We start from the raw sequence: 22,406 nt of genomic DNA on the forward strand, positions 1-22,406 counted from the left end.
GTTAAAATACAGGGGATGCTCGGGCTTTCCAGGTAAGTGTCTTGTCTCTAATGATGGCAACGCCTTGAGAATTCAAAGAAAACTGAAAATCTGGCAGATGCGATGCAGTTTGCTCCTTACGTGGATCATAACAAGACCTTTGTATCTGGCCTAGAAGGTCTTATTGTGGCAACAGGTGAATCATGAGTTTTAATACATCCCTCCAAATCTGCTGATGTTAGCTCTTGGATTTGAGCAGGACAGATGCCCAGTTCATACTGAGGATTTCCAAAGTCCCCAAATCTCTGTGCTTAGAAAGAGAATCATTGCTTTTTAAGTCCCGGGCTTGCTAAGGCGGGTGTTTCAAGCCGCTCGGTGAACATACATAGCAGGCAGCCTTGCAGGTGACAAAAGGTAAGCAGAAATCCACCTCCGAGGACTTAAACTTGCCGTGTGGAGGTGAGAGGACTGTCCTGAGCTGTGTTTGCTCAGCTGCGCCCGGCGGCGAGCGTTTGTGTGCGTTGAAAGGCTTAAACCTGGCACCGCCGTCCCGAACGGACCCCTGTTGGCCGCGTGCGGGACACTGCCCGGTAGCAACGTTTTTCTGAGCAGTTGCCGTTTTTTCAGTCTGAAACACTATAGAACCTGTTCCTCGGGGAGTGGCGGAGCTCTGCAGGTGTTACGCACGCAGCTAAAGTATTAAAGGTGAAAAACGCCCTTTCTCTGGATTATATTTGCTTTAGGCTTTTACGTTAAACAGAACACCCTTTAGCAAAGCTGTAAAAATGCAAGCAAGGTCCTATTTAAAGCCTTTGTGTATACATACATCCACATGCATGCTTTTTTTTTTTTTTCTTCCTCGACAAATGGGGCAGCGTCAGAACACACACAGCGGGACGCGAGACGTTTGCTAATTGTGTTTTGTGTGCACGCCGGCGGTTCTTTGAAAGCGCGAGCGGCGCTGGAGCCACATGAAAGGGCTGCAGCTTGGGGGCAGAGCCAGCCCCAGGCTTCTTTCCAGCTGGTTTTTGTTGGTTTTTTTGACTGGAAGGTGTGTGCGGCCTGCGAGATGAAGTAGTGAGAGCTCTGCCTCTCTGCAAGACCCTTGCGTGTCGCTGAGGATGCTGAGTGTGTTTTACCCCGTGAGACTCAAAAGGAGAAATGCCTGTAAGTGTCCATCCCTGGCGCCAGCCGTGCTGGGATGGTCTGGTGTGCTGCTTCACCGGGATCCCTGTCGTCCTCTACCAGTCTGGTCAGCGCATCGATCTCTCCGAGCTTGGTCAACGGCAGCCAATAGGTGCTGGGGAGATCACAGAATCATAGAATAGTTTGGGTTGAAGGGCCCTTCAAAGCTCATCCAGTGCCCCCCCTGCCATGAGCAGGGACATCTGCACGAGCTCAGGTTGCTCAGAGCCCCGTCCAGCCTGGCCTGGGATGTCTCCAGGGATGGGATTATACTGGGATGGTCTCGGCTGTGGGATCGGTGCAGCTTTGGGGGGCAGCTCCAGTGAGAAGATGGACGCAGGAGCCTCCGTGGCGTGGGGCGAGGGCTGCGTGTGCTGGGGGGGCAGCGGCCTGGCATGGAGCGATGAGCCTGGGTGGGAAGTGATGCTGGTTCCCTGCCCCGTGTCGCTTCTCTGAAATTTCCCCTGCTCCGTGGAAGAAGAAAATCCCTCTGCCCTGCAGCAAGCTCAGGGCTGGGAGCAGCGCGAGGTGAGGGACGCTGGGGGTCTTGCTGCCAGCTGGGGGTGGCACAGGCACAGTGGAGGAATCTGGAAAATCCCTCTGGCATCTGAGGGTCTGGTTGGGACGAGCTGCCGGAACAGCAGCCCCAGTGAGGGCTCCCGGTGCCACCTCTTGTGCAGCCAGGTCCCACGCGATGTCACCGAAAGCCCCGTCGGGGTCACGCAGGCTCGCCGGCGCTGCAGGGGCGAGACCCAGTGCTGGGGAGGGAACTGCTCCACGCTGAACGCAGGGAATCCCCAGGGAATCGCTCCACGCTGAACGCTCGGTCGTCATGCACAACGTGCTCGGGGCGCTGGGGGACCCTTGCCGTCCTCGCGACTCCAGCCCCGCTGATCGTCCTGCCCATCCCAGCCCTCATCCTCGCAGCTGGATCCTCATCCTTCCCCTGTCCTGGGCCAGGTGCTGTAAAAGCCAGAGGAGAACCAGCCAGGTGGCTCTGGAAAGCGGCTTACACCCCCTAGGTGGAACTTAGCAGATTATGGGGTGTGTTAATATATAATTAATGGTAATGATACGGAGGGTGGGTTATTACAGGGTAGCCGCCGGTGTCAGCAGCCTGTGCGTGAGCTCTCGGGGAGTCATTAGTGAGGGGCTCTGTCTCATCACGTCAGTCCTGAAGGGCGTGGGGGGAGATGAGCCAAGTCCTGGGCTGAGTCCCCTTCGTCTGTGCGAGGGGCACTGGACGAGCGCCTTTAACCAGGGGATGGAGGCAGGAGTCAGGTGTGCGCGGCGCATGGAGAGGTTGTGGCTTCGTGCTGCTGTCACAGCTCCGAGAGGAGCTGGGTCACCCTGGCCAGAGGGGCCGGGGGTGGCTGGGAGGGTGGGTGCCCTGAGACAGGGCTTGCGGGGCTGTGCCGCCCGTCTGGGGGCTGCAGGGTGATGCGGGAGGTGGGTTCAAAGCGGCAGAGATGCAGGATGCAACACGCTGGGGACACCCACACACTTGGATGCTGGGCCCAGCGCGGGGAGGCTCTCCACCCACGGCCGGGTTGGGAGTTTTGTCCCAAAACAGCTTTTCCCACGCCAAAATGGTTTGGCAAATCGAACCCAAATTTGGGCTGGCATGACGACGTTAGGTGAATCGGGTTTTCTCTGCTGAGTCTGCCCGCGATGGGTTCGCGTGGGCTCCTCTCCTGGCGTGCTGCTTCACCGGGATCCCTGTCGTCCTCTGCCAGTCTCGTCAGCACATCGATCCCTCCGAGCTTGGTCAACGGCAGCCAATAGGTGCTGGGGAGATCGCAGAATCATAGAATAGTTTGGGTTGAAGGGACCTTCCCAGCTCCCCCAGTGCCCCCCCTGCCATGAGCAGGGACATCTGCACGAGCTCAGGTTGCTCAGAGCCCCGTCCAGCCTGGCCTGGGATGTCTCCAGGGATGGTTCATCCACCACCTCTCTGGGCAACCTGGGACAGGCTCTCACCACCCTCAGGGCCAACAATTCCTTCCTCGTGTCCAGCCTGAATCTCCCTCCTTTAGTTTAAAACCATCACCTCTTGTCCTATCGCAACAGGCCCTGCTCAAAAGTCTGTCCCCATCTTTCTTATCAGCTCCTTTTAAGTACAGAAGGGCTGCAATAAGGTGTCCCTGGAGCTTCTCTTCTCCAGGCAATGGTGCTCTTTGGGCAGGTGTGTTTGAAGGACGAGAGGTTCCCACATCTCCAAGCTGACACTGCACTGCAGAGATGATCCCCAGGACTTTATGTTTTGTATGGCTTCCCTATGGCATCCGTCCTGGGAGCTGGTGCAACGCAGGGCAGTGGCCAAGGCAGGAGGAGTTTGCTCTGATGCAGTGTCTCTGGGGTTGGAGATCCTCCTGCTTGGTGTCCACGCACTTGCTGCAAGGGTGGCTCAGGGGGGACCTTGCTCAGCCAGAGCTGGGCTTTGCTCACCAGTTCCTGCGCGGAAGGAGGGGTGACGGAACAACAGGGGTGTTCAAATCCACTTTGGCTGGAGGGTCATTAGGAGTTGAGTTTTGTCCTTGGCCAGATCCTGCTTTGACTCAAGATCTGCTTTGCAGTCTAGGCATGGCCTTGGTGGGATTGCTGGTATTTGAGAGCATCGCTAAGGTCTTAGGGCTCTCTGTGGAACTTGGTCTTTCGACAACATCGGTATTGTTGCTGAAGCCACCTGCCTGAACTGTCCCTACACAAGCCTCACTTTTACCCTTTGATGCTTTTCAGCATCCGTCCTGTTAAACCCAGTCAGGAACCAGGGAGCATCTGATTTATTTTACCAATTAATTCCAATCCCTGTCAGACAAGATTCAGGTTGAATTCCTTCTCATGCGTTAGATACCTTTTTCTGCAGACACCCTTTTTCTGCAGACACCCTTTTTCTGCAGACGCCCTTTTTCTGCAGACGCCCTTCTCTCCCCCTGCTGTACCCGTGGAGATTGATCAGCCAGGGCTGATGCCACATGCTGAGCACCCCGGTGGTGGGACCCTGGCTCCCTGTCCCCCAGCAGCCCCCGTGCCACCCTCGCCTGTCCCCTCCTGCCTCTAATCCCTCCTTGCTCTTGCAAAATGCGATACAGAGCAGCCTTGCGGTGGCTTCTGCAAGTCCAGACTTCAAAGGCAGCAATCGCTGGGTGCTGCGGCTCTGGGCTGGGAGAGGATGGGCTGTAATTAGGGGGCAATCAAGGGGATGCTCGTCCTGCTCGTGCGTGGCCCCTCTGCCAGCAAGGTCTTCTCTCCAGGGCTGTGAAGGGGAGGGCAAGCCAGGTTCCGCGGGACAGTCTGCTTCGATTTTCTCCTTCCCTCCTGCTTGGTGCCGTGGGCTGGGCTCACCCCTTCCCCGCCACAGGCATCAAGCTTCAGTGGGTTGTGGGAGGCTGGATGTCCCTGTGCCTGAGCATCTTGGGGACGCCCGATAGTGCTGGGCAATGGGGCAGGAGCTGCAGTGCCTGGGGTAACCCTGCTGAGGATGCTGGCTCCTTCTGTCTGTGCTAGTGGGGACCAGGCTCCGAGGGCTGGGTGACAGGAGCCCGTGGATGGGGACTGTGTCCCCGCCGGCGTCTGCACAGCTCCAAGGGTTGGGTGACAGGAGCCCGGGAATGGGGACTGTGTCCCCGCCACCGTCTGCACAGCTCCGAGCGCAGCGGGGCCACCGTGCCGCAGCACCGCGCTGGAGGAACCGGCCCGAAGAAAGTCTTGGGAAACAATAGCAATTGTTCTCTGCCTTTGTTCCCTTCCCGCCCCGGATGGCGGAGGGGATGGAGCCGCGCTCGGCTGCCGGCGGGTGGGCAGAGCGAGCATGGCTGCCTGCGCCCGGGAGCCGCCCCGCGTGCTGCCCGCTCTGCCGCCCTCCCGCCGGCTCCTCCAGAGCCTGAATCATCGCTAATTTAATCATGAAAGCTCTACACCGTCTACGAGCGAGTCATAAAATTGGCCTGTGATTCTCTTCATCGTGGGGCGAGAGGCTTTTGTTACGGCCCTTCCCTGCCTTCCTGCAAAGGCCCTCAGCATTATCGCTGTTGCCGACCTGATTGCTCTCAACAGCTGCCTCAAAGGAGGTTGTAGTGAGGGGAGTTGGTCTCTTCTCCCCAGGAACAAGCGCCAGGACCAGAGGAAACGGCCTCGAGTTGCGCCAGGGGAGGTTGAGGTTGGATCTGGGGAACAATTTCTTCCCCCAAGGGCTGTGGGGCATTGGAACAGGCTGCCCAGGGCAGTGCTGGAGTCACCATCCCTGGAGGGGTTGGACAGACGGACATGAGGTTCTCAGGGACAGGGGTTAATGGTTGGACTTGATGATCTTAAAGGTCTTTTTCAACCGGAATGATTCTGTGATTCTGTACTGGCAGAAGTTAAGTGGCCACTTTTTGGGGGCCCTTTCAGAGCCTGCCAGCTCGGCTGCCATCTGTCCTCCAAATGCGGGGCGGGATGCTCAGCTGGCTCCCGGCTGCCTGCGCAGGGACCGGTGCTGCAGGTCGCCAGCCCTGCCCGCTGCCGCGGCCACAGCTCTGCCGGCACAGCCACAGCTCTGCCAGCACAGCCACGGCTCTGCCGGGACGGCCGCTCCCGGCTCCTTCCGTCCCCAGAGACCGTGGGTGTGTGGACACGCCGTGCGCTGGGACGCGAGCGACGCTGGTGGCTCATCGCCGCTCAGCAGGGATCGCTCCGAAGGGAAACTGGCAGCGGGACTTGCAGCGCTGGGGCAGCTTTGTGCTTTTGTTTTTGGTGGCTGTCCTAAAAAACAGTGCATTTTGCAATCCTCCCTGTCCTTCGACAAAACTTTCCTGGCAGAACCTCTCCAAAGCTTCTGGGAATTAAGTTTTTGAAAGACGGTGGGGTTATAGACATTTACACTTCTTGTAGGATGCTGACAGGTTTCCTGGTGTGGAGGTTTCTTGCTGGGACCTCAGTTTATGTCAGGGCTCGGGGAGCTGAAGTGGGTCCAGGAAACATGGGGAAGATTTTCAGCCTTGGAGAAAGGACAGAGGTGACGAGGGAGGAACCTCGGAAGCTGCCGGGGACGGAGTCTCCGTCCGTCTCCGTCCAGCCGTCCCGGGGAAGGCGTCGTTCCCGGTGCCCTCGAAGCTTCGCCACGGCCGGTGCCGGGATGCGTGCTGCGTTTTGTGGGAGAAAGCTCTTGCAGATGTCAGGAATAAAGACTGAAATGAATAGGGCATAACGAGCCCTGAAACACGACTTTGTGTCTGCAAATAATAAGGAATGAGTTACAGTCTTGGATGAGCAGGGACGTTACCCTGTGTGTAGGGTCCAGCCTGGCCCTGGTGTTGATTAGGTGCCTTCCTCACACTGTCCTCTACATGGAAGCTCTGCTTGAAATGTATTGTCTATAGATGGGTTTCTCAACCTTTTCTAACCCAGGGATGGCCAAACCTATTTGGTGGAAATCCAAGGATCGTTTTGTTCAGAGCCGCCACATGGTTTTATTTACAACCCATGCGAATTAGGCGAACGTCTCGCTGTTTGTCTCTTTTATTTCAGCCTCTTGCGCTTGCTCGTGCACACAGGAATGTGCGCGTGTGTGCTTAGGAGCAGTTTTGCAAACTGCTTCCTCGTGTCCTTGGCACACGGAGCAGGTCCCGGACCCAACGCCACAGCCGCGGGCCCCTGTCTGATCCCATCACAGGTTGGTTCCCCAGTCAGGTCCTCCTGGGGAGGAGAAAAGCGCCGGGCACTGCCCCAAGCTGTTCTACCACCTTCTGCCGTGCCAGGGTCCCCGGCCCAAGGATGGAGAAAATCCTTGAAGACCATTCATGTCCCTGTTCTCGCTAGGAGACCGTTCATTAACAGCACGCGGCTGAAAAGCAGCCTGAGCCCACCGTGCTGGGCTGAGTCCACCTGGCGTGGACGTCATGCTCATCGATGGGGGCTTTGGTAAGTTCCCAGATCCCCCTGCTTCTGGAGGGGACACACATGGCTGTGTCCTGGGGTCTAGAAATGTCCCCACCAAGCGGCTTTTTGGCCAAGGAACCACTCAAAGGTGGCTGTGTCTCCCCAGCATCCCCAGCAGGATGTTTCCTCCCTCCCTGGGAGGAGTCGCGTGGGCCCTGGCAGCAGGAGATTCCCCCAAATCCGTCCGTTTCTGCGAGCCCCCTGCTCGGGACAGCGCTGCCAGCTCCCAAAGCCACGCTTAACTTGACACATGTGTGCGGCCCTGGGAAACGCTCTGATTCTCATTTGTGCCGCCGTCCCCAGCGCCAACCTGCCGGGAGGCCGGGCCCTGCCGGCGGCCGCGCTGCGCTCCACGCCAGCCGCCCTGCCAGCCCACCGGCCTCTCCGCCGGACGGTCCCGGGGAGGCGGCAGACACGGCGTGGGGGCCCGGCGAGATGGCTGCTCCCAGCTGGTGGCCGTCCCTGTGGCCGTGGGGAGCAGCGCAAGGGGCCGAGATGGGATGGTTTGCACGTCGTGCATCCCTCGCCGTCACCACCAGCTGCCATTCGGGTCTGGGGGGTGGCCGTGCCGGTGGGGATGGGGAGCCAGCGGTGCCTCGCATCTGCGGCTCTCTCCGGAGACTAAGCTCCACTTAAGCTCTGCTTAAGCGCCATCCTGGTAGAGCCCCAATGTGGGGGATGCCCAACGAGAGGCTTTGTGGGGAGGGGGAGCTCCGTGCAGCCCTACACGATGCAGAGCATCCCCAGAGACACGCAGCCGCCCTCCGGCCCTCAGGGGTGTTTGAGGAGTGTTGAGACGGGGGCACTGACGGCTTTTGGGTGTCCCTGGGCTCCGGTGGCAGCTCCTCGCAGGATCTGGGAGCGAGGCGCAGGGCTGGGCTCTGCCACGTGCCCGCACCCATGGGCTGCGCCCTCCCGTTCCCCGCACGGTGGGTTTCGGGCCGGCGAGGGGTGCGCACGGCCGCGGGTCCGACCCTGGCCGTTCCTTGCTGACGAAACTCCCGGTTCGTGACACAATTTTCTGGCGTTTCGTCCCGGCCATCCGCTTTCTATTCCGGCGTTCGCCTTGCGGGAAGGTTTTGGCGGGGTGGGAACCCATTTCAATTGTTCAGGAAATGGAAGTGACTCGTTCTGCGGCTGGAGAAGCCCAGCAGAGCTTGCTGTGCGCAGGGAGATTTTCCACTGCTGTCTCTCCTCGAGGGTTTCCGAACCGATGCTCGGCACGCTGCCGCCATCCTCGCAGGGCTGGAGCTTGGGCTGGAGCCTCGCTCGTGGCAGCGGCTGCGCATCCCCTGACCGAGGCCATTTTGGGGGAGAAAAATGCACCTCGTTGAGTCTTGGGGTTTGTTTTTTGGGGCAGGGTGGAGTGGACCGGAGGGGACAGAGGATCCCGGCAGTACAGGCTGGGATTGTGCAGCCGAAAGCCCAAGGCTTTTAGGAGCAGGAAGGTTCCCACCTTGGTCTCTCCAGTCAAGGGCGAATCTCCCACCTACTCCCATGTGACCCTGGAAAAATGAATCACCAAAAATGAAAGGAAGGGGATTAAAAAAAAAAAAAAAAAAAAGAAATTAAAAAATCCCTCCCCAAAGCCGCCTTCCAGAGGGTTGGGCAAAAGATAAAAGCTCTCCAAGGAGCCGGGACTCCTCCTCTCCCACCACCAACTTCTCATTTAAATGTCTGCGCCCCGGCTGCAGCCGGCACTGCCTCCGCGGCCGCCCCACGGGACCCCCGCCGTGCCCCCAGGGACGATGCCCACGCATGGGGACAGCAGAGCCGGGGCTTAGCACCCCAAAGCGTTGAAGCAGCACCCGGCGTGGCCCGTCCCTGGGGGGTGTCCCACCGGCAGACTATGCCAGAGCCCCCGGCGGGGCTGAGCCGCGCGGCGCCTGCCCGGGCACGGAGGGGTGGACAGCGGGGGCATCCCGGTGGATGGACCCCCTGAGGCCGGCCCCCCGATGTCGGCTCCGCTGCTGCTCTGGCTTGTCCTCCTCCATGGGGCCACCGGCGGGGGCCTGGTCCGGGGGGGCAGGACGTGGCGGCACTGCACAGGTAGGAGCGCGGGCCGGCGGGGGGGCTGTGCCGGGAGCGGGGCGTCAAGGCCGGCGTTGGGAAAGATGCCGAGACCCGTGCGTGACGGGCTGTCCCCCAGAAGGCGTGCTCCGTTTTGGGGGGCACGCGGCCGCCGTGGGGAGCCCCAGGGTGCTGGTGGCCTGGGTCTCAGGATGACAGCGCAGTGCGATGCTCCGCGATGCGTGGCAGCTTGGGGGGGTGCCCCTGCACCCGCAGCCCCCGGCACGGCACAGGAGCGGTGTCGTGGCGACAGCTGCGTGCCCGTCTCGGCGGCGCGAGCGCCGTTCCGAGCTCTGCTGGCGCTGGGGACCGGCATGTGGGGAGCGGAAGGGCTGGAAGGAGAAGGGGAGAAGAGCAATGAGCTCCCTGGGGGTCCCTGTGCTCTGCCAGGCACAACCTCCACCCTCCAGGCAGCAAAACCTCCAGGAAAATTTCCCTCCCGGCACCCCCAGCCGAGGAGCTGCAGCTCCCACGGCATTTCCCGCAGGGAAGCGCCGAGAGCAGCCCGAGCCAGAGAGGATCCCCATCCACGGGCTCTTCCCATCCCGTTGCTGTGCCACGAGGTCCCTGCGTGGACAGTGACGCTTCAGCCCCGATTTTGGGGTGCTGGGGCCCAGGCTCCTTATGCTTGGGGCTCGTCTCGGTTTGATGGCACCTGTATTTACATTTTATTACAGCCCGGACGATGGTGAGAAGGAAAGCTGGGAGAGATCGGAGAGTTTCTCCCCACCACCTCCTCCCAAGGTGCTGTGGTCTCCAGGGACATCCCCGCTGTCCCCAAGCAGCCTCAGCTGAGGGGTCCCGGCGGTGTTGAGGCTCCAGCATCAGCACATTTAGCCGTCCCCGTGTTCCTCCTGGGCAGATTGGGATGCACAGTTTTGGGTTTAGGGATTTGGGGTTGGTTTTAGGATTTGTTCCCTTCCAGCCCCGGCTGAGCTCATCCCAGCTGCCTCCAGGGCTGTCGGGGGCTCCTAAACCCCTCTGCAAATCCAAGTCTGGATACAACCTGTGCTTTTTGTTGAGGAAAACAGGAACCAGTCATTTAACTGTAGAATTTCATTGGAGAGGGACTTTTACAAGGGTCTGTAGCCATAGGACAAGGGGTGATGGTTTTAAACTAAAGGAGGGGAGATTCAGGCTGCACACGAGGAAGAAGTTTTGCCCCTGAGGGTGGTGAGAGCCTGGCCCAGGTTGGCCAGAGAGGTGGTAGATGAACCATCCCTGGAGACATCCCAGGCCAGGCTGGACGGGGCTCTGAGCAACCTGAGCTGGTGCAGATGTCCCTGCTCAGGGCAGGGGGGGCACTGGGTGTGATTCTATGATTCCCTGAGTCGTGCATTTCTGAAATAAGTCATTTCAGTTAAACCTTCCCCACCAAGGCTTTGCTTTGGAGCAGCTTAAACCACCGGCAGGGCGGGCAGGGGGGATGCAGAGGTGGCAGGGTGGGAAGGACCTCGCTGGTCTCGCTGCTCCGGGCTGGCTGGAGCCACATGAGCAGATTCCTCCTTGCGCTGCCCATCTGGGTTTGGGCTGACCGGGGGTGCCCCGGGGGAAATGCTCCCCCTTTCCAGCTGGTTTGAATTCAGGAACACGCTGGTCCAGCTCCCAGCTCCCTCCCAGCCCTCCTGCTGTGCCCCGGCAGCTGAGGTTTATTAGTACAAATAAGAGCTACAAGCTGCGTCTCACTGGGAATGGGACAGAGTCAGGGATTTTTCACTCTAGCCCAGTGCTGGTTCATCCTCTGGGCATCATCACCGAGCCCCTTTGCCCTTTGCTACCGACACTGCAATCCTGCCAGGGAAGCATTCATAAATAAAAGCTGCGAGGATGCGAAGGTGAGACATCAGGGAAGCCCCCACCGCGGTGCAGCCCTCCCCACGGCTGCTGAGACGTTGGAGCGATGGCAGCCCTGGCACGGTGACGTGGGGATGGCTTTGCCGTGCCTGTTCCTCACCCAGGCGATGCCCTCGGGCTGGGCACGTTGTTTTCTCCTCTGGGGAGAGGATAATTATTTAATGAGCAGTTTTGGTGCCTGCCAGGGGAGTACGGGCATGTGTGCAATTAGGGCTGGGTTGGGAGAGCTTGGACTGAGGCTGGAGCGGGGAGCGCCGTGTCCCACCGCTCCCCTGGCTCTGGTTGTGGTTGCTGGTGGATCCCAAGGCAGCTGGTGGCAGCCCGGGGTGGCAGAGCACCCCACAGCCAGGGGCGACAGGCTGGGATGGCCCCCGCCGTGACGTGCTCCGCCGTCTCTCGGCACAGACCTGCACCCGCTGGACATCCTGGCAGAGGTGGTCCCCGCCGGCGGGCTGGCCCCTGCCCTCCGCGTGTTTGAGGCGCGGGGCGTGCGCGGGTTCCAGCTGGCGGCTTCGCAGCCCCGCGCCCTGGCCTTCCCCGCCTCCCGCCTCTTCATCCACTGCCACCGCTTCCCGGAGGAGTTCTCCATCGTCATCACCCTGCGGGTCCTCAGCGTCCCCGCCAAGGTAGGCGCCGCCGGCCGGGCACGGCGCGGGCACAGCCCGGCCCCGCAGCGTGCGGCACGCAGGTTTGAGTCCGTGCCCTCCCGCAGAGAAACGAGTACATCTTCACGCTGATGGCGGAGGAGAGCCCCAGGGTGCTGGTGGGGCTGCGCTACGCCGCCAACAAGCTCCACTTCATCTTCTGGAGCCACGAGCGCGCTGGCAGCTGGCAGACTCGCGTCACCTTCCCCAACGTCTCCCTCTCCGACAACGAGTGGCACACGCTGGTCCTGGCCGTCTCTGGCCAGTCCTTCTCGCTGACGGTGGACTGCAGCGTCCCCAAGGACGTGTAGGTTGGGGATGGCGGGGGGCTCGGGAGGTGCCAGCTCCCTGGCAGGACGATGCTGCTCCAGCAGCATCTCCTCCAGCCACCAGCAGACGCTGTGAAATTGCCCCCTGCCTCTTCCCTGCCCGCACACAGGGTGACGGAGACGCCGTTTCCAGCCTCTCTGTCGGTGAAGAGAGCCAGCTTCTACCTGGGCAGCCGGAGGAGAAGGAAAGGCGCGTTCACGGTAGGTGCCCCACGGCGCGGGGCTGCGCGGGGGCACTCGAGGCTGGTTGTGGGGCTTGGGCTGCAGCGTGATGATGGAGTGGAGCATCTCCCGTGTGAGGAAAGGCTGAGGAGCTGGGGCTCTGGAGCTGGAGAAGAGGAGACTGAGGGGTGACTCGTTCATGGGGATCAATATGGAAAGGGGGAGTGTCAGGAGGACGGAGCCAGGCTCTTCTGGGTGACAACCAGTGATAGGACAAGGGGCAGTGGGTGCAAACTGGAACACAGGAGGTTCCACTTGAATATGAGAAGAAACTTCTTCCCGGTGAGGGTGCCAGAGCCTGGCCCAGGCTGCCCAGGGAGGCTGTGGAGTCTCCTTCTCTGCAGACATTCCAACCCGCCTGGACACCTTCTGTGTAACCTCATCTGGGTGTTCCTGCTCCGGCGGGGGGATTGCACTGGGTGAGCTTGCGAGGTCCCTTCCAGTCCCTGACATTCCGTGATTCTGTGGGGAGCAGAGGTGGCCGTGGGTGCCGCTGCCAGGCTCGGTTCCCGTCCGGCTGTGGGTGTGCAAGGGGCAGTGCTGGCGGCTGGCGCTTTGTGGGACAAATGTGTTTTGAAGAGGACGCTGTCAGCGGTGTGGTGGCAGAACGCCAGTTGATGACGTGGTCTCGGAGATATAAAAGTTGGGGCAGTGCCTGCTCTGACCTGCAGTGGAAAGTGGAGGCGACGAAAGCTGTCTGCAGCTAACAAGCCCCTTGCTAATATTTCCCTCACACCAGCTGTTAAATTGCCCGGGATGGAGATTTTGGCAGGCTGGGCACGTAACGAGGATCTGATAAATGCATGTGAATCCTTTGGAGGCTTCCACAGCCCAGGGGGGAGGGCAATGAGCAGGAGTCAGGAGGGAAATCCAGAGCGTAAATCACCTGCAGTTTCCATTTCTTGGTCTTACTGGACTTACTCTCCATCCTGCTGCTCCCGCTTTCCCAGGGCTTGCTGAGACAGCTTGTCCTGCTGCCAGGAGCCGATGCCACTCCTCGGATATGCACCGCCTTGAACTTGAACGTCGCGACGCTCTCTGTCCCCGCTGTCCTCCAGGATGCCCCTGCGAAGCCAGCAAGCAACGAGGTGCTGAAATACCCCTACGGTCAGTAACTCCCGGCAGCACAGGCTCGGCTGCTGCCTCCTGCTTTCGTTGGGGAGAGCTCTTTGCATGGGGCAGGAACAGAGGGGTGTCCCCACGTTGGGGGGATCCCTGTCCAAAAGCCCCATGGAGAGCTGGGGTGGCCCTGCCCAGGTCCCTTGGCAGCCTCCCGGGTGTCAGGCACAGGGTTTGCCCAGATGGTGCCTCCCTGGCTCGGTGCTGGTTTGCTGTGTCCCCCGTTCCCCGCTGCCCGTCATCAGGATGGGACCGGGATGTCCAGCCCTCCCTGTGTGCACAGAGATGGGCCTCGCTGCTCCTCCACCATGTGTCCTTGCTCCTCTCCGTGCCCAGAGAGCGACACGAAGGTGACCCTGGGGTCCCGTCCCCCCTGCACCAAGCGGGAGAAGGCGCAGTTCTGGTTCAACGCCTCCCGGCGAGGGCTCTACCTCTGCAACGGCAGCGCCTGGGTGTCCATGCTGGAAGGTACTGGTGTGCGATGTGCTCTCGGGATGGTGGGAGGCTCTTCCAGCAGAGGAGGAGCAGAGGTTTGCCCTTGACAGCACCTTGGGGTGAGAACCGAGTCAGGCAACAGGAGAATGAGGGGACTGGGGTGTCCCCCTGCCTGCCCCTTGCCTGGCCGGGCTTCGCTTTGCTCTCAGTGCCCACATTGACGCTTCCCGTGCAGCTCAGTGATCCAGCTCCCTGATCACTCACACGGTGCCCATCCTGTCCACCCACCTTGTCCATGTTGTCCATCCCTCATGGGGTTTCTCTGGTCAGGAACGAGCTCCTGGTCTGTCCAAGCAGGACGGCTCAGCCCACAGAGCCCTGTCTGGGTGCTGGGGGGTCCCTGCCCTGGGGTCCCTACGGCGCACGTGCTCCTGATGCCGAAGCATTTGCAGGATGGGCAAGAAGGAGCAGAAAGACTCATCTGCTGCCAAAGATAACCAAGGGAGCGATGGGAGGCAGGTCCCCATGTCATCCCAGCTCTGGTGGCCTTTGTGCGGAAAGTAGTGAGGCAACATTGGAGCAGCGAGGTGGCAAAGCAACCGGAGCCTGGAGGGGTGGACGTTATTGGGTGATGAAATGGATTTCACCCACTGTTGCTCTCCCACTTTCTCTAGGCAGTCTGCCTAGGATCCCTGGTGAGGACGTGGAGGAAGGGGCATGGCCATAACCGAGCTGTCCCTCCCCCCTCTCCCAGGGTTTTTCTTTTTCTGGCACCCATGTGGTGGGTTTGGATGAGCCATTTATGCTCCTCACAGGAGCTGACAGTGGCTGGAGTCCTTCCCCATCCTTCCCCACCTCTGGAAGTCATCAGGATTGGCACCGAGTCCTTGTTTTCCCAAGGAGACCTTATCCTAGGATCTTGTCCCTTGGTGCCACCGACACTGGCCCTTTTTGTAGCTCTTCGTCTGCCATTTGTCCCTTCCAGTGCCCACTCACGTGCCATTGGCACCAGCCTTAGCTTTTCTCTTCTAATTTCTGGTATTAATTGTGTCCAAGTCTTCTCCAGCTTCTTCCAGAGCTCATGCTGAGTCCAGCCCGAGCAAACGCCTGCTGCAGGGCTGCTGCAGCTGGGGACACGTCAATCCAGCTGGTCTCAGCGGCCCTTTTGCTGTAGGTCTCCTCTTCTCCTCCTTGTTCTTTTTAGGATAAATATATCAACCCAAAAAATCCGTGGTGTGCCGTTCTTCCCCCTTCCCAGAGGAGACAGCCCGGCAGAATGTTTTGCAGCCCTGTGCTCTGCTGAAGAGCAGCTGGGGAGGATGGGGCTGGATGTGCTGCCCAACAAGAGCAAGTCGAGCCTTCTACCGCTTCCTTGGGTTCTGACCCTTCACCACCGGCAGCACCAGAACCTTCATTTCCCCCCATAAAGCTCCACACAGCTGTGGAGCCAGCTGTGCTGTGCAGCCTCTCCAGGCAGAGTCATCAGGTTTTAACCTCGCCCCTCTTTCTTTGTGGTCTCCCAGTCAAACAAAGGCTGGACTACGTGGAGGAGTACCAAAACCTGGTGACCAACTCTGAGACGATGGGGGTTGAGGTCTTCACCATCCCAAAGGTGGGACTGTTCGCAGCCACTGCCAACCGGTACACCCCGCCAGGATCAGCCGTCTATAAGTGGACTGATGGGAAGTTTGTGCCCTACCAGAACATCCCCACCTACCAAGCTCAGTCCTGGAAGTATTTCACCATAGGAAAGAAGGTGAGTCTGCCCAGAAGGTTATTCCAATGCGTTCGTGTTTCAGTATATTAAACTGCAATTGCCCAACACTGGCTTTTCCTCCGAAGCCCTGAGTCCTGGGCAGGGTATAGGGGGTGAATCTTTCTCCTGTCTTTGATGTGGTCGCGCCGTTACACGTGTTCAGCCAGTGAGGGTCTGTCCTGGGGCTGATCTGTGGGCAGCCCTCCCTGTTTTACTCTCTGTGCCGTGACACAAGTACATCCCCCCAGGCCATTTTCAGCAAAGATGCTCACAGCGGAGGTAATCGCATGTCTGGAGTGCTCAGATCTCTTCCCCGGGGATCTCCAGGGTGGCCGCGAGCTCAGCCTCCAAAGCTGGAGCTGCATCCCCCTGTGTTTGGCTTCATTTCTAGCAGGTTCTGCCTGTTTCTGCTTCAGATGTAGCGAGTGCCGGTGTCAAAACGTCCTTCGTGTGTGGACGTGCATCGTGCAGGGCTGCGGTCCAGCCTGCTCTGGGCGTGCTCATAGCGCAGCCCCCTCCCTGGCACAGGCTGACCCCCCCGGGAAGCACATTTTACTGCGGTTCCCAGCAGATGCCACAAGAAGGTCTCCCCTCGGCCTCCTTTTCTCCAGGCTAACCACCAGGTCACTCAGCTGCTCCTCATCAGACTTGTTCTCTGTCTTGTTTATCTGCTGATGGGAACCAATTTGAGACTCCCCAGTGTTAGCCTGGACCCACAATACCCCCATCATGGCTGTGGGGGCAGAGAAGGGCACGAGGTGGGGGTCCCCGTGGTTTCTGCATGGCAAAGCACCCTTGTTGGTGCTCACCAAGGCTCACGTGCTCTGCGTTTGGCTTCAGGTCTTCATTGAGGAAAACTAACTCAGACTTTCTAGGCAGGATGGCCTCTCTCCTGCCCAGCTTGGGACAGGTTTTCTAGTTGGGGCTGGCCTTTGTGCTCCAGAACGGCTGGGGACAGAGGCAGGTTCCCCACCTGCAGCTGCCCGTGCTCGGCACGTTTCTGCACCGAGCTGACGAGCAGATGGACGCTGCACCCGCAGCGGCCCAGACCCCTCCAGTTTGCGCGGGTTCCTGGCACACGTTGCAGGGGGGATGCACCTCTGGAGGTGCCAGCACCTCGTTACTGCACCAGGACCTGCTGCTGCTCTGCTGGGACGGGGTGGAGAGCCCCCGAGGGCAATGCCAGGGTCTCCTGGTGGCTCCTGTCAATGGAGGGCAGGGGACCGCAGGGGACTGCAGGCTCCTGAGTTGCAGGGTTGGATTCAGGCCTTTCTCTTCCTTCTGAAGCTGCGTTTCTGGAGATGCCCTGAAGGGACCCCTGGACTAGGGCTTGCTCCCTGGGGATGCATCTTCCCTGGAGGGGACGTGTGGATCCAGCACAGCCCCCGCAGAGGATGGAAGGTCTCTCCTTGGGACTGGCGCTGGCAGGGTCCTGCACTGGACAGGAGGCAGGACACCACCCCCACTGACTGTTTTCTGCTTGTGGGCTGTGTCCCCGTGCCCCAAACTGGGGCACAACCTCTGCCACTCCACACGAACCACTCCGGAGTGACAGAGCCAGCACATCACCCTGTGCGCTCCGGTGAGCTCGGATGCTCCCGCCTCGCACAAGCCGGTCTCTGCCGCTGCACGCGTGTCCCTGATGCTCGCAGGGGGGTTTTATTGCTCTAGAAAATGTTTTGTCTCGTTATCTTGTTATCGTTATCATTATTATCATATCTGCAGTTTTTTATTCTGAACAACCTTTCCTTAATGGGGAAGGTTTGGTAGCTTGGACCTCCCTCCCTCCCTAGTGTGTTTGTCCCGCTGTCCCCATGGCTCAGCCCGGCTCGCCCTTGCTGCCGTTACAAGGCTGTGGCTGTGAGTTTTGTCCTTGTCCTGGCTCTGCTGCCAGGCGCAAAGACCCCCACGGGCCACCGGGTCCTTGTCCCCGTTTTGGGTGCACCGTGCTGCTTGGGGGCTGCTTGGGGACCCCGGCCAGCCAGGGCCATCGTGCCCCGCACCAGCCACCTCGCTCCCTGGCCCCGCATCCCCCACGCGTCCCATCTCTGCCCTGCCCGTGCTTGTCCGCGCCCCTTCGAGAGCAGCAAACCAAGATGTCCCGGCTTGTTATTTTTCAGATCTTCCTAGCAGTGGCTAATTTTGAGCAGAATGACAGGGGTCAGGAGTTCTCTGTAATATACAAGTGGAGCCGCAGGAAAGAGAAATTCGTCACGTACCAGAGGATCACCACGCACAGCGCTAGGGACTGGGAGGCATTTGTCATTGAGGGAGAGGCTTTCCTCGCCGTGGTCAACCACCGACAAGGTACGCAGCCCTTATATCCCCTACCAGCCCGGGGCAGGTGGCCCTGGGTGACACCGGGGACCGCAGCATCCTACCGCAGGCACTCCGCTCGAGAGCATCCTCCTGTCGCCGTGGAAACCCTGCAGCTCCTTGTGCGTCCTCTGCCAGAGCACGGGGCAAAGCCAGAGAGTCAGCGCGCACAGCTCGGAGCACCGTGTCTCTCAGCGAGCCCGAATCCTTGCAGACCCCCTCGTTTTGGGAGAGAAAAGCACTCGGGGAAGTGGCTGACACAGTCCCACTCTGGGTTTCTGCCTGCACCATGATCCAGCCTTGTGCCCCTCCCAGGCCATGGGTTGTTCTGGATTGGGGTGTGCAGCCCTCTGCGTGGGGGATGGATGGTCAATACCACAGCCCTGGTTCTCCAGGATGCTCGGGGTGTTCAGGCGCCGGGCTGTTGGGGTTGTTCCCTGCCCTCAGGGTGGCTTCTGTGGCATCAGCTGCTCTGGCACCAGGCTCAAAGCTGGTGACAGGTCGCTTGGGCACCAACTGCCTGTGAGCTGGGCTAGAAACTCCCGACATCACCTGTTAGACCCCACCAGGGCCAGTTTGGACAAGACTGTTCCCATGGCAGTGGCAGCAGAAAGGTGATTCAGGAGCCAGGCACATCGGTCAGGAGTTGAGACCGTCATGGCCAAGCCAAACTGGGGACGTTCCCCTTAGCAGGTGGTGGAGGGTCAGTCCCTGAGGAGATGCCACTTATCCGTGTGGCCCTGTCCCACACACCCAGTGCTCCCTGCAGCCCTTCCTACCAAAGTCTCTTCCGTTGCGATAAAGATTGCCTGTAAACCTGTTGACACGTGGTCCTGCCGCTGCTCAGCCACCAGAAACAACAGCGGGGCCAAGCTGAGTACAGCAGCGCAGTTGAAGGGACCTCTGGAGACCCCCCAGCGCAACCCCCCTGCTCACGCGGGGTCACCAGAGCAGATCACACAGGTCGGTCCAGGCGGGTTTGAATGTCTCAGAGAAGGAGACTCCACACCCGCTCTGGGCAGCCTGGTCCAGGCTCTGGCACCTCCCAGCCAAGAAGTTTCTCCCCATGTTCCGATGGAGCCTCCTGTGTTTCAGTCTGTGCCCGTTGCCCCTCACCCTGGCGTTGGGCACCACTGAACAGAGTCTGGTCCATCCTCTGACACCCACCCGGAGATATTGATCCCATTGATCAGATCCCTCTCAGCTTCTCTTCTCCAGCTCAACAGCCCCAGGTCTCTCAGCCTTTCTTCATCAGAAGATGTTGAAAAATGCTCCAGACCCCTCGTCATCTTTGGAGCTCTCCACTGGACTTTCTCCAGTAATTTATTGTCCTAAACTGGGGAGCCCAGAACTAGACACAGTTCTCCAGATGCGGTCTCAGATGTTTGTCTAGAGCCCAGGAGCTGGATGGAGCAGGTGCTGTGGTGCCGGTGGGCTCAGCGTGCGGCAGGCTCTGGGCTGTGGTGTCCCCCTCCTTGCTCTGGAGTTGGTGCCATGGCAGGGAGGTCCCTGGCCAGCTCCAGCGCTCAGGAGCTGAGCACGGGGACTTAGCAAAGGAGCACTGAAGAACGTCAATACGATGCTGTTCCAGCTGTGCCGCCCTCCCAGATGTGTGAAGGGTGATGGCAGCCTGTGATGTTGGTACCTTAGGGACTAGACTGGGCAGAGCTTGGCCACCCTGGGACTGTGGCACGGTGCCTGCGGTGTGCCACTCTGCCAGGGGCTGCTGTGACACCGCCACCGCGTGCTTGGGAACAAGCTGCCAGCGTGCTCAAGGGGGATGGAGGTTCTAGGTAGGGTTGGAGGCTCTAGCACCTCTGGCTACTTCTTGGGGAGCAGTTGGTCACTAGCAAACAGCCTTGCAACCTATCGGCAAATATTTGTGTAGCTGAACCTGTTTCTGGGTCTTGTTTCTTACAGGAGCCAGGCATTCCTTTTCCTCACAGTGCACGTCTGTCTGTCTGTCTCCCCCAGGGAACAACCACAACATAGACAGTGTGATATACAGGTGGAATCCCAGGACGGGCTTGTTTGAAACCAACCAGACCATCCCTACCTCTGGAGCCTATGACTGGGAGTTTTTCACCATCGGGCCGTACTCCTTCCTGGCTGTGGCTAACACATTCAATGGCACGTCCACTAAGATCTACTCACACATCTACATCTGGCTTAGTGGCTCATTCCAGCTCTTCCAGTCTATCCTGGTAAGATTGGGCGACTGGTCAAATCTTCTCCTCAGTCCCCCCTCCGGGTTTAGACAAGCCAGGAAATAATTACAGAAACAGATTCTCTTCGGTCCTCTGGAAGGCTGGTGATAACTGATTGTCCTCTAGGGATTGACCAAACAAGGTCTACTTTTTTCCTTGGAGAGTTTTAGGAGAGGGTAACTTCCCTGCTGCACCTCCAGCAGGTCCCCCCCGCACCTTGCAGCACCCTTGGCTTGCAAAGGCTTGTCCACATCCAGCTTCTCGTGTGGCTTCCTTCCCCATAGACTTTTGGTGCTGCTGACTGGGAGGTCTTTCATATCGGGGACAGAGTCTTCTTGGCTGTTGCGAACAGCCACAGTTATGACAGTGGGATGCCGGCACCCTCCAACTTTTACGCCATCAACTCCTCCATCTATGAGCTGAACATCACCGCCCAGATGTTTGTCAAATTCCAGGATGTCCTCACCTACAGGTACCTGTGCAAAAGTTGGGATGCTCCTCAGCCCACGTCCTTCCCCTGAGCACCCTGTGGGTCTCCAGGATGGTTCCTGCAGGCTTGCACACTTCTGGGGACCCAAACTGGTGGGGAGGGCGATGGGTGACAGGTCCTTGGCACTGAATCCCAGCGGGACCTATGAGGACACCCCGGATTTGTGAACAAGGGTGGACATTCTGGGAAGAGCAGGGTTTTATGTGTATCACCGGGGGTGGCAGGGATTGGTGTGGGGTGGGCTCAGCCCCGTGGACATGCAGCCCCTTCCTCAGCTGGCCACGGAGGGGCCACCTTCACCTGCCCCTCTGCTTGCTTCATCCCCAGCGCCCTGGACTGGGAGTTCTTCTCGGTGGGAGACGACTCTTTTCTTGTGGTAGCAAACTCCTTCGATGGCTTCACCTTTGCCGTTAACAGTATTATCTACAGGTACTACTGTGGGAGGATGGCGTGGTTGGGTGGTTGTTTCCAGCAGGAACAACCTGGACAGGAGCCCAGTGCAGGGGCAACCTCTGTGGGTGCTGATGTATCTCCCCAGGGAGGACAGATGCTGCTCCCTGTTTCTGGAGGGGTTTCCAGGCAGGAATCACAGAATCATTTCAGTTGGAAAAGACCTCAAGGTCTCTGAGTCCAACCATTCCCCCAGCCCTGGCCCTGCCCCATGTCCCTGAGAACCTCATCTCCGTCTGTCCAACCCCTCCAGGGATGGTGACTCCAGCACTGCCCTGGGCAGCCTGTTCCAATGCCCCACAGCCCTTTGGGGAATAAATTGTTCCCCAGATCCAACCTCAACCTCCCCTGGCGCAACTTGAGGCCGTTTCCTCTGGTCCTGGCGCTTGTTCCTGGGGAGCAGAGCCCGACCCCCCCTGGCTCCAAGCTCCTTTCAGGCAGGTCAGAGATCAGAAGGTCTCCCCTCAGCTCCTGTTCTCCAGCTGAACCCCCAGCTCCCTCAGCCGCTCCCATCACACTTGTGCTCCAGCCCCTTCCCCAATACCCTGGATGAGAAGCCGCAGTGAGGGACATCCCACCCCGGCCCATGGTGGGGAGGTGGGAGATGCCAGCCCCACGGCTCGGCTCTCCTCATGCCCCAGAGCTCATTGCCCTCCCCATGCAGGTGGCAAGGCTATGAAGGCTTCGTAGCAGCTCATCACCTCCCTACCGTCGGCTGCAGAGACTGGGAGGCGTTTCACACCGCCGAGGGCTCCTACCTCCTCTACTCCAGCGCCAAGGAGCCGCTTTCCAAGGTGCTCAAGCTGAAAACCACCTGAGGTGGCTGAGACATGCTCAGCTCATCGCCAGGATCGGGGTGTGCTGGGCTTTGGGGTGAAGATGGACCACAGAGCCCAGGAATGGCTGTGGCATCAGCCCTGCGGCTGGCTGGTTGTGTGCGCCGTGGGACAGGGAGGAAGAGGAGGAGGAGGAGGAGGGGAGCTCCGTGGGTCCCTGCAGCCTTGTCCGGAGGCTGGCAGAGGGACTGTGAGCCTGCTTTTGTGCTCTTTTCTCCTGCCATGCTCCAAGTCATGTCCTACCCAGGCTACCTGGAGCCCAGGCACTTCCCCGCGCTCACCAGGACCCCTGGTAGTCTCCAGCCAGGAGGGACCCAGAGCAGCCGTTGTTGTGGCCAGAACTCACACAAAGCCAGGGGAAGAACGAGACTGAGCAGAGCGTGTGCTGCCGGGGTGCGTGCGTGGCAGGGGGGGAGGAAACAGCACGTGAGAAATTGGGGAGAAGGGCGGCTTTGGGCTCAGCTCTGGCTGCCCAGGACCTGGGGCTGCGATGCTGCTGAGGACCCACCTGGTTTGACATTGCACGCGATGCTTCGTGTGCATCTTCGGTGGCCTCGCCACCCCATCCCACAGCCATGGGTGCCTGCCCATCCTC

The 22,406-nt window shown here is 59.6% G+C and overlaps 1 protein-coding gene across 1 annotated transcript; it reads left to right on the forward strand.

Annotated features, from left to right (window-relative positions):
* The first annotated feature begins 9,038 nt into the window (after window positions 1–9,038).
* On the forward strand, window positions 9,039–21,793 carry TSPEAR (thrombospondin type laminin G domain and EAR repeats). The gene is made up of 12 exons (XM_065640298.1): window positions 9,039–9,132; window positions 11,413–11,633; window positions 11,720–11,958; window positions 12,091–12,181; window positions 13,153–13,309; window positions 13,658–13,789; window positions 15,280–15,512; window positions 17,633–17,819; window positions 19,803–20,032; window positions 20,320–20,507; window positions 20,853–20,954; window positions 21,640–21,793. Exons 1-12 carry the CDS (start codon window positions 9,039–9,041, stop codon window positions 21,791–21,793), a joined length of 2,028 nt encoding a protein of 675 aa, XP_065496370.1.
* Window positions 21,794–22,406: the final 613 nt, after the last annotated feature.

The sequence above is a fragment of the Caloenas nicobarica genome, chromosome 8 (assembly GCF_036013445.1).
Source record: "Caloenas nicobarica isolate bCalNic1 chromosome 8, bCalNic1.hap1, whole genome shotgun sequence".
Classification (NCBI taxonomy): Eukaryota; Metazoa; Chordata; class Aves; order Columbiformes; family Columbidae; genus Caloenas; species Caloenas nicobarica.

What these genes read in the sequence shown, in the direction of transcription:
- TSPEAR (XM_065640298.1), top strand. Translation starts at nt 9,039, where the DNA reads ATGTCGGCTCCGCTGCTGCTCTGGCTTGTCCTCCTCCATGGGGCCACC. An exon ending in CGTGGTCAACCACCGACAAG is followed by an intron (nt 17,820 to 19,802) that starts GTACGCAGCCCT and finishes TGTCTCCCCCAG; the next exon opens with GGAACAACCACAACATAGAC. An exon ending in CAGGATGTCCTCACCTACAG is followed by an intron (nt 20,508 to 20,852) that starts GTACCTGTGCAA and finishes CTTCATCCCCAG; the next exon opens with CGCCCTGGACTGGGAGTTCT.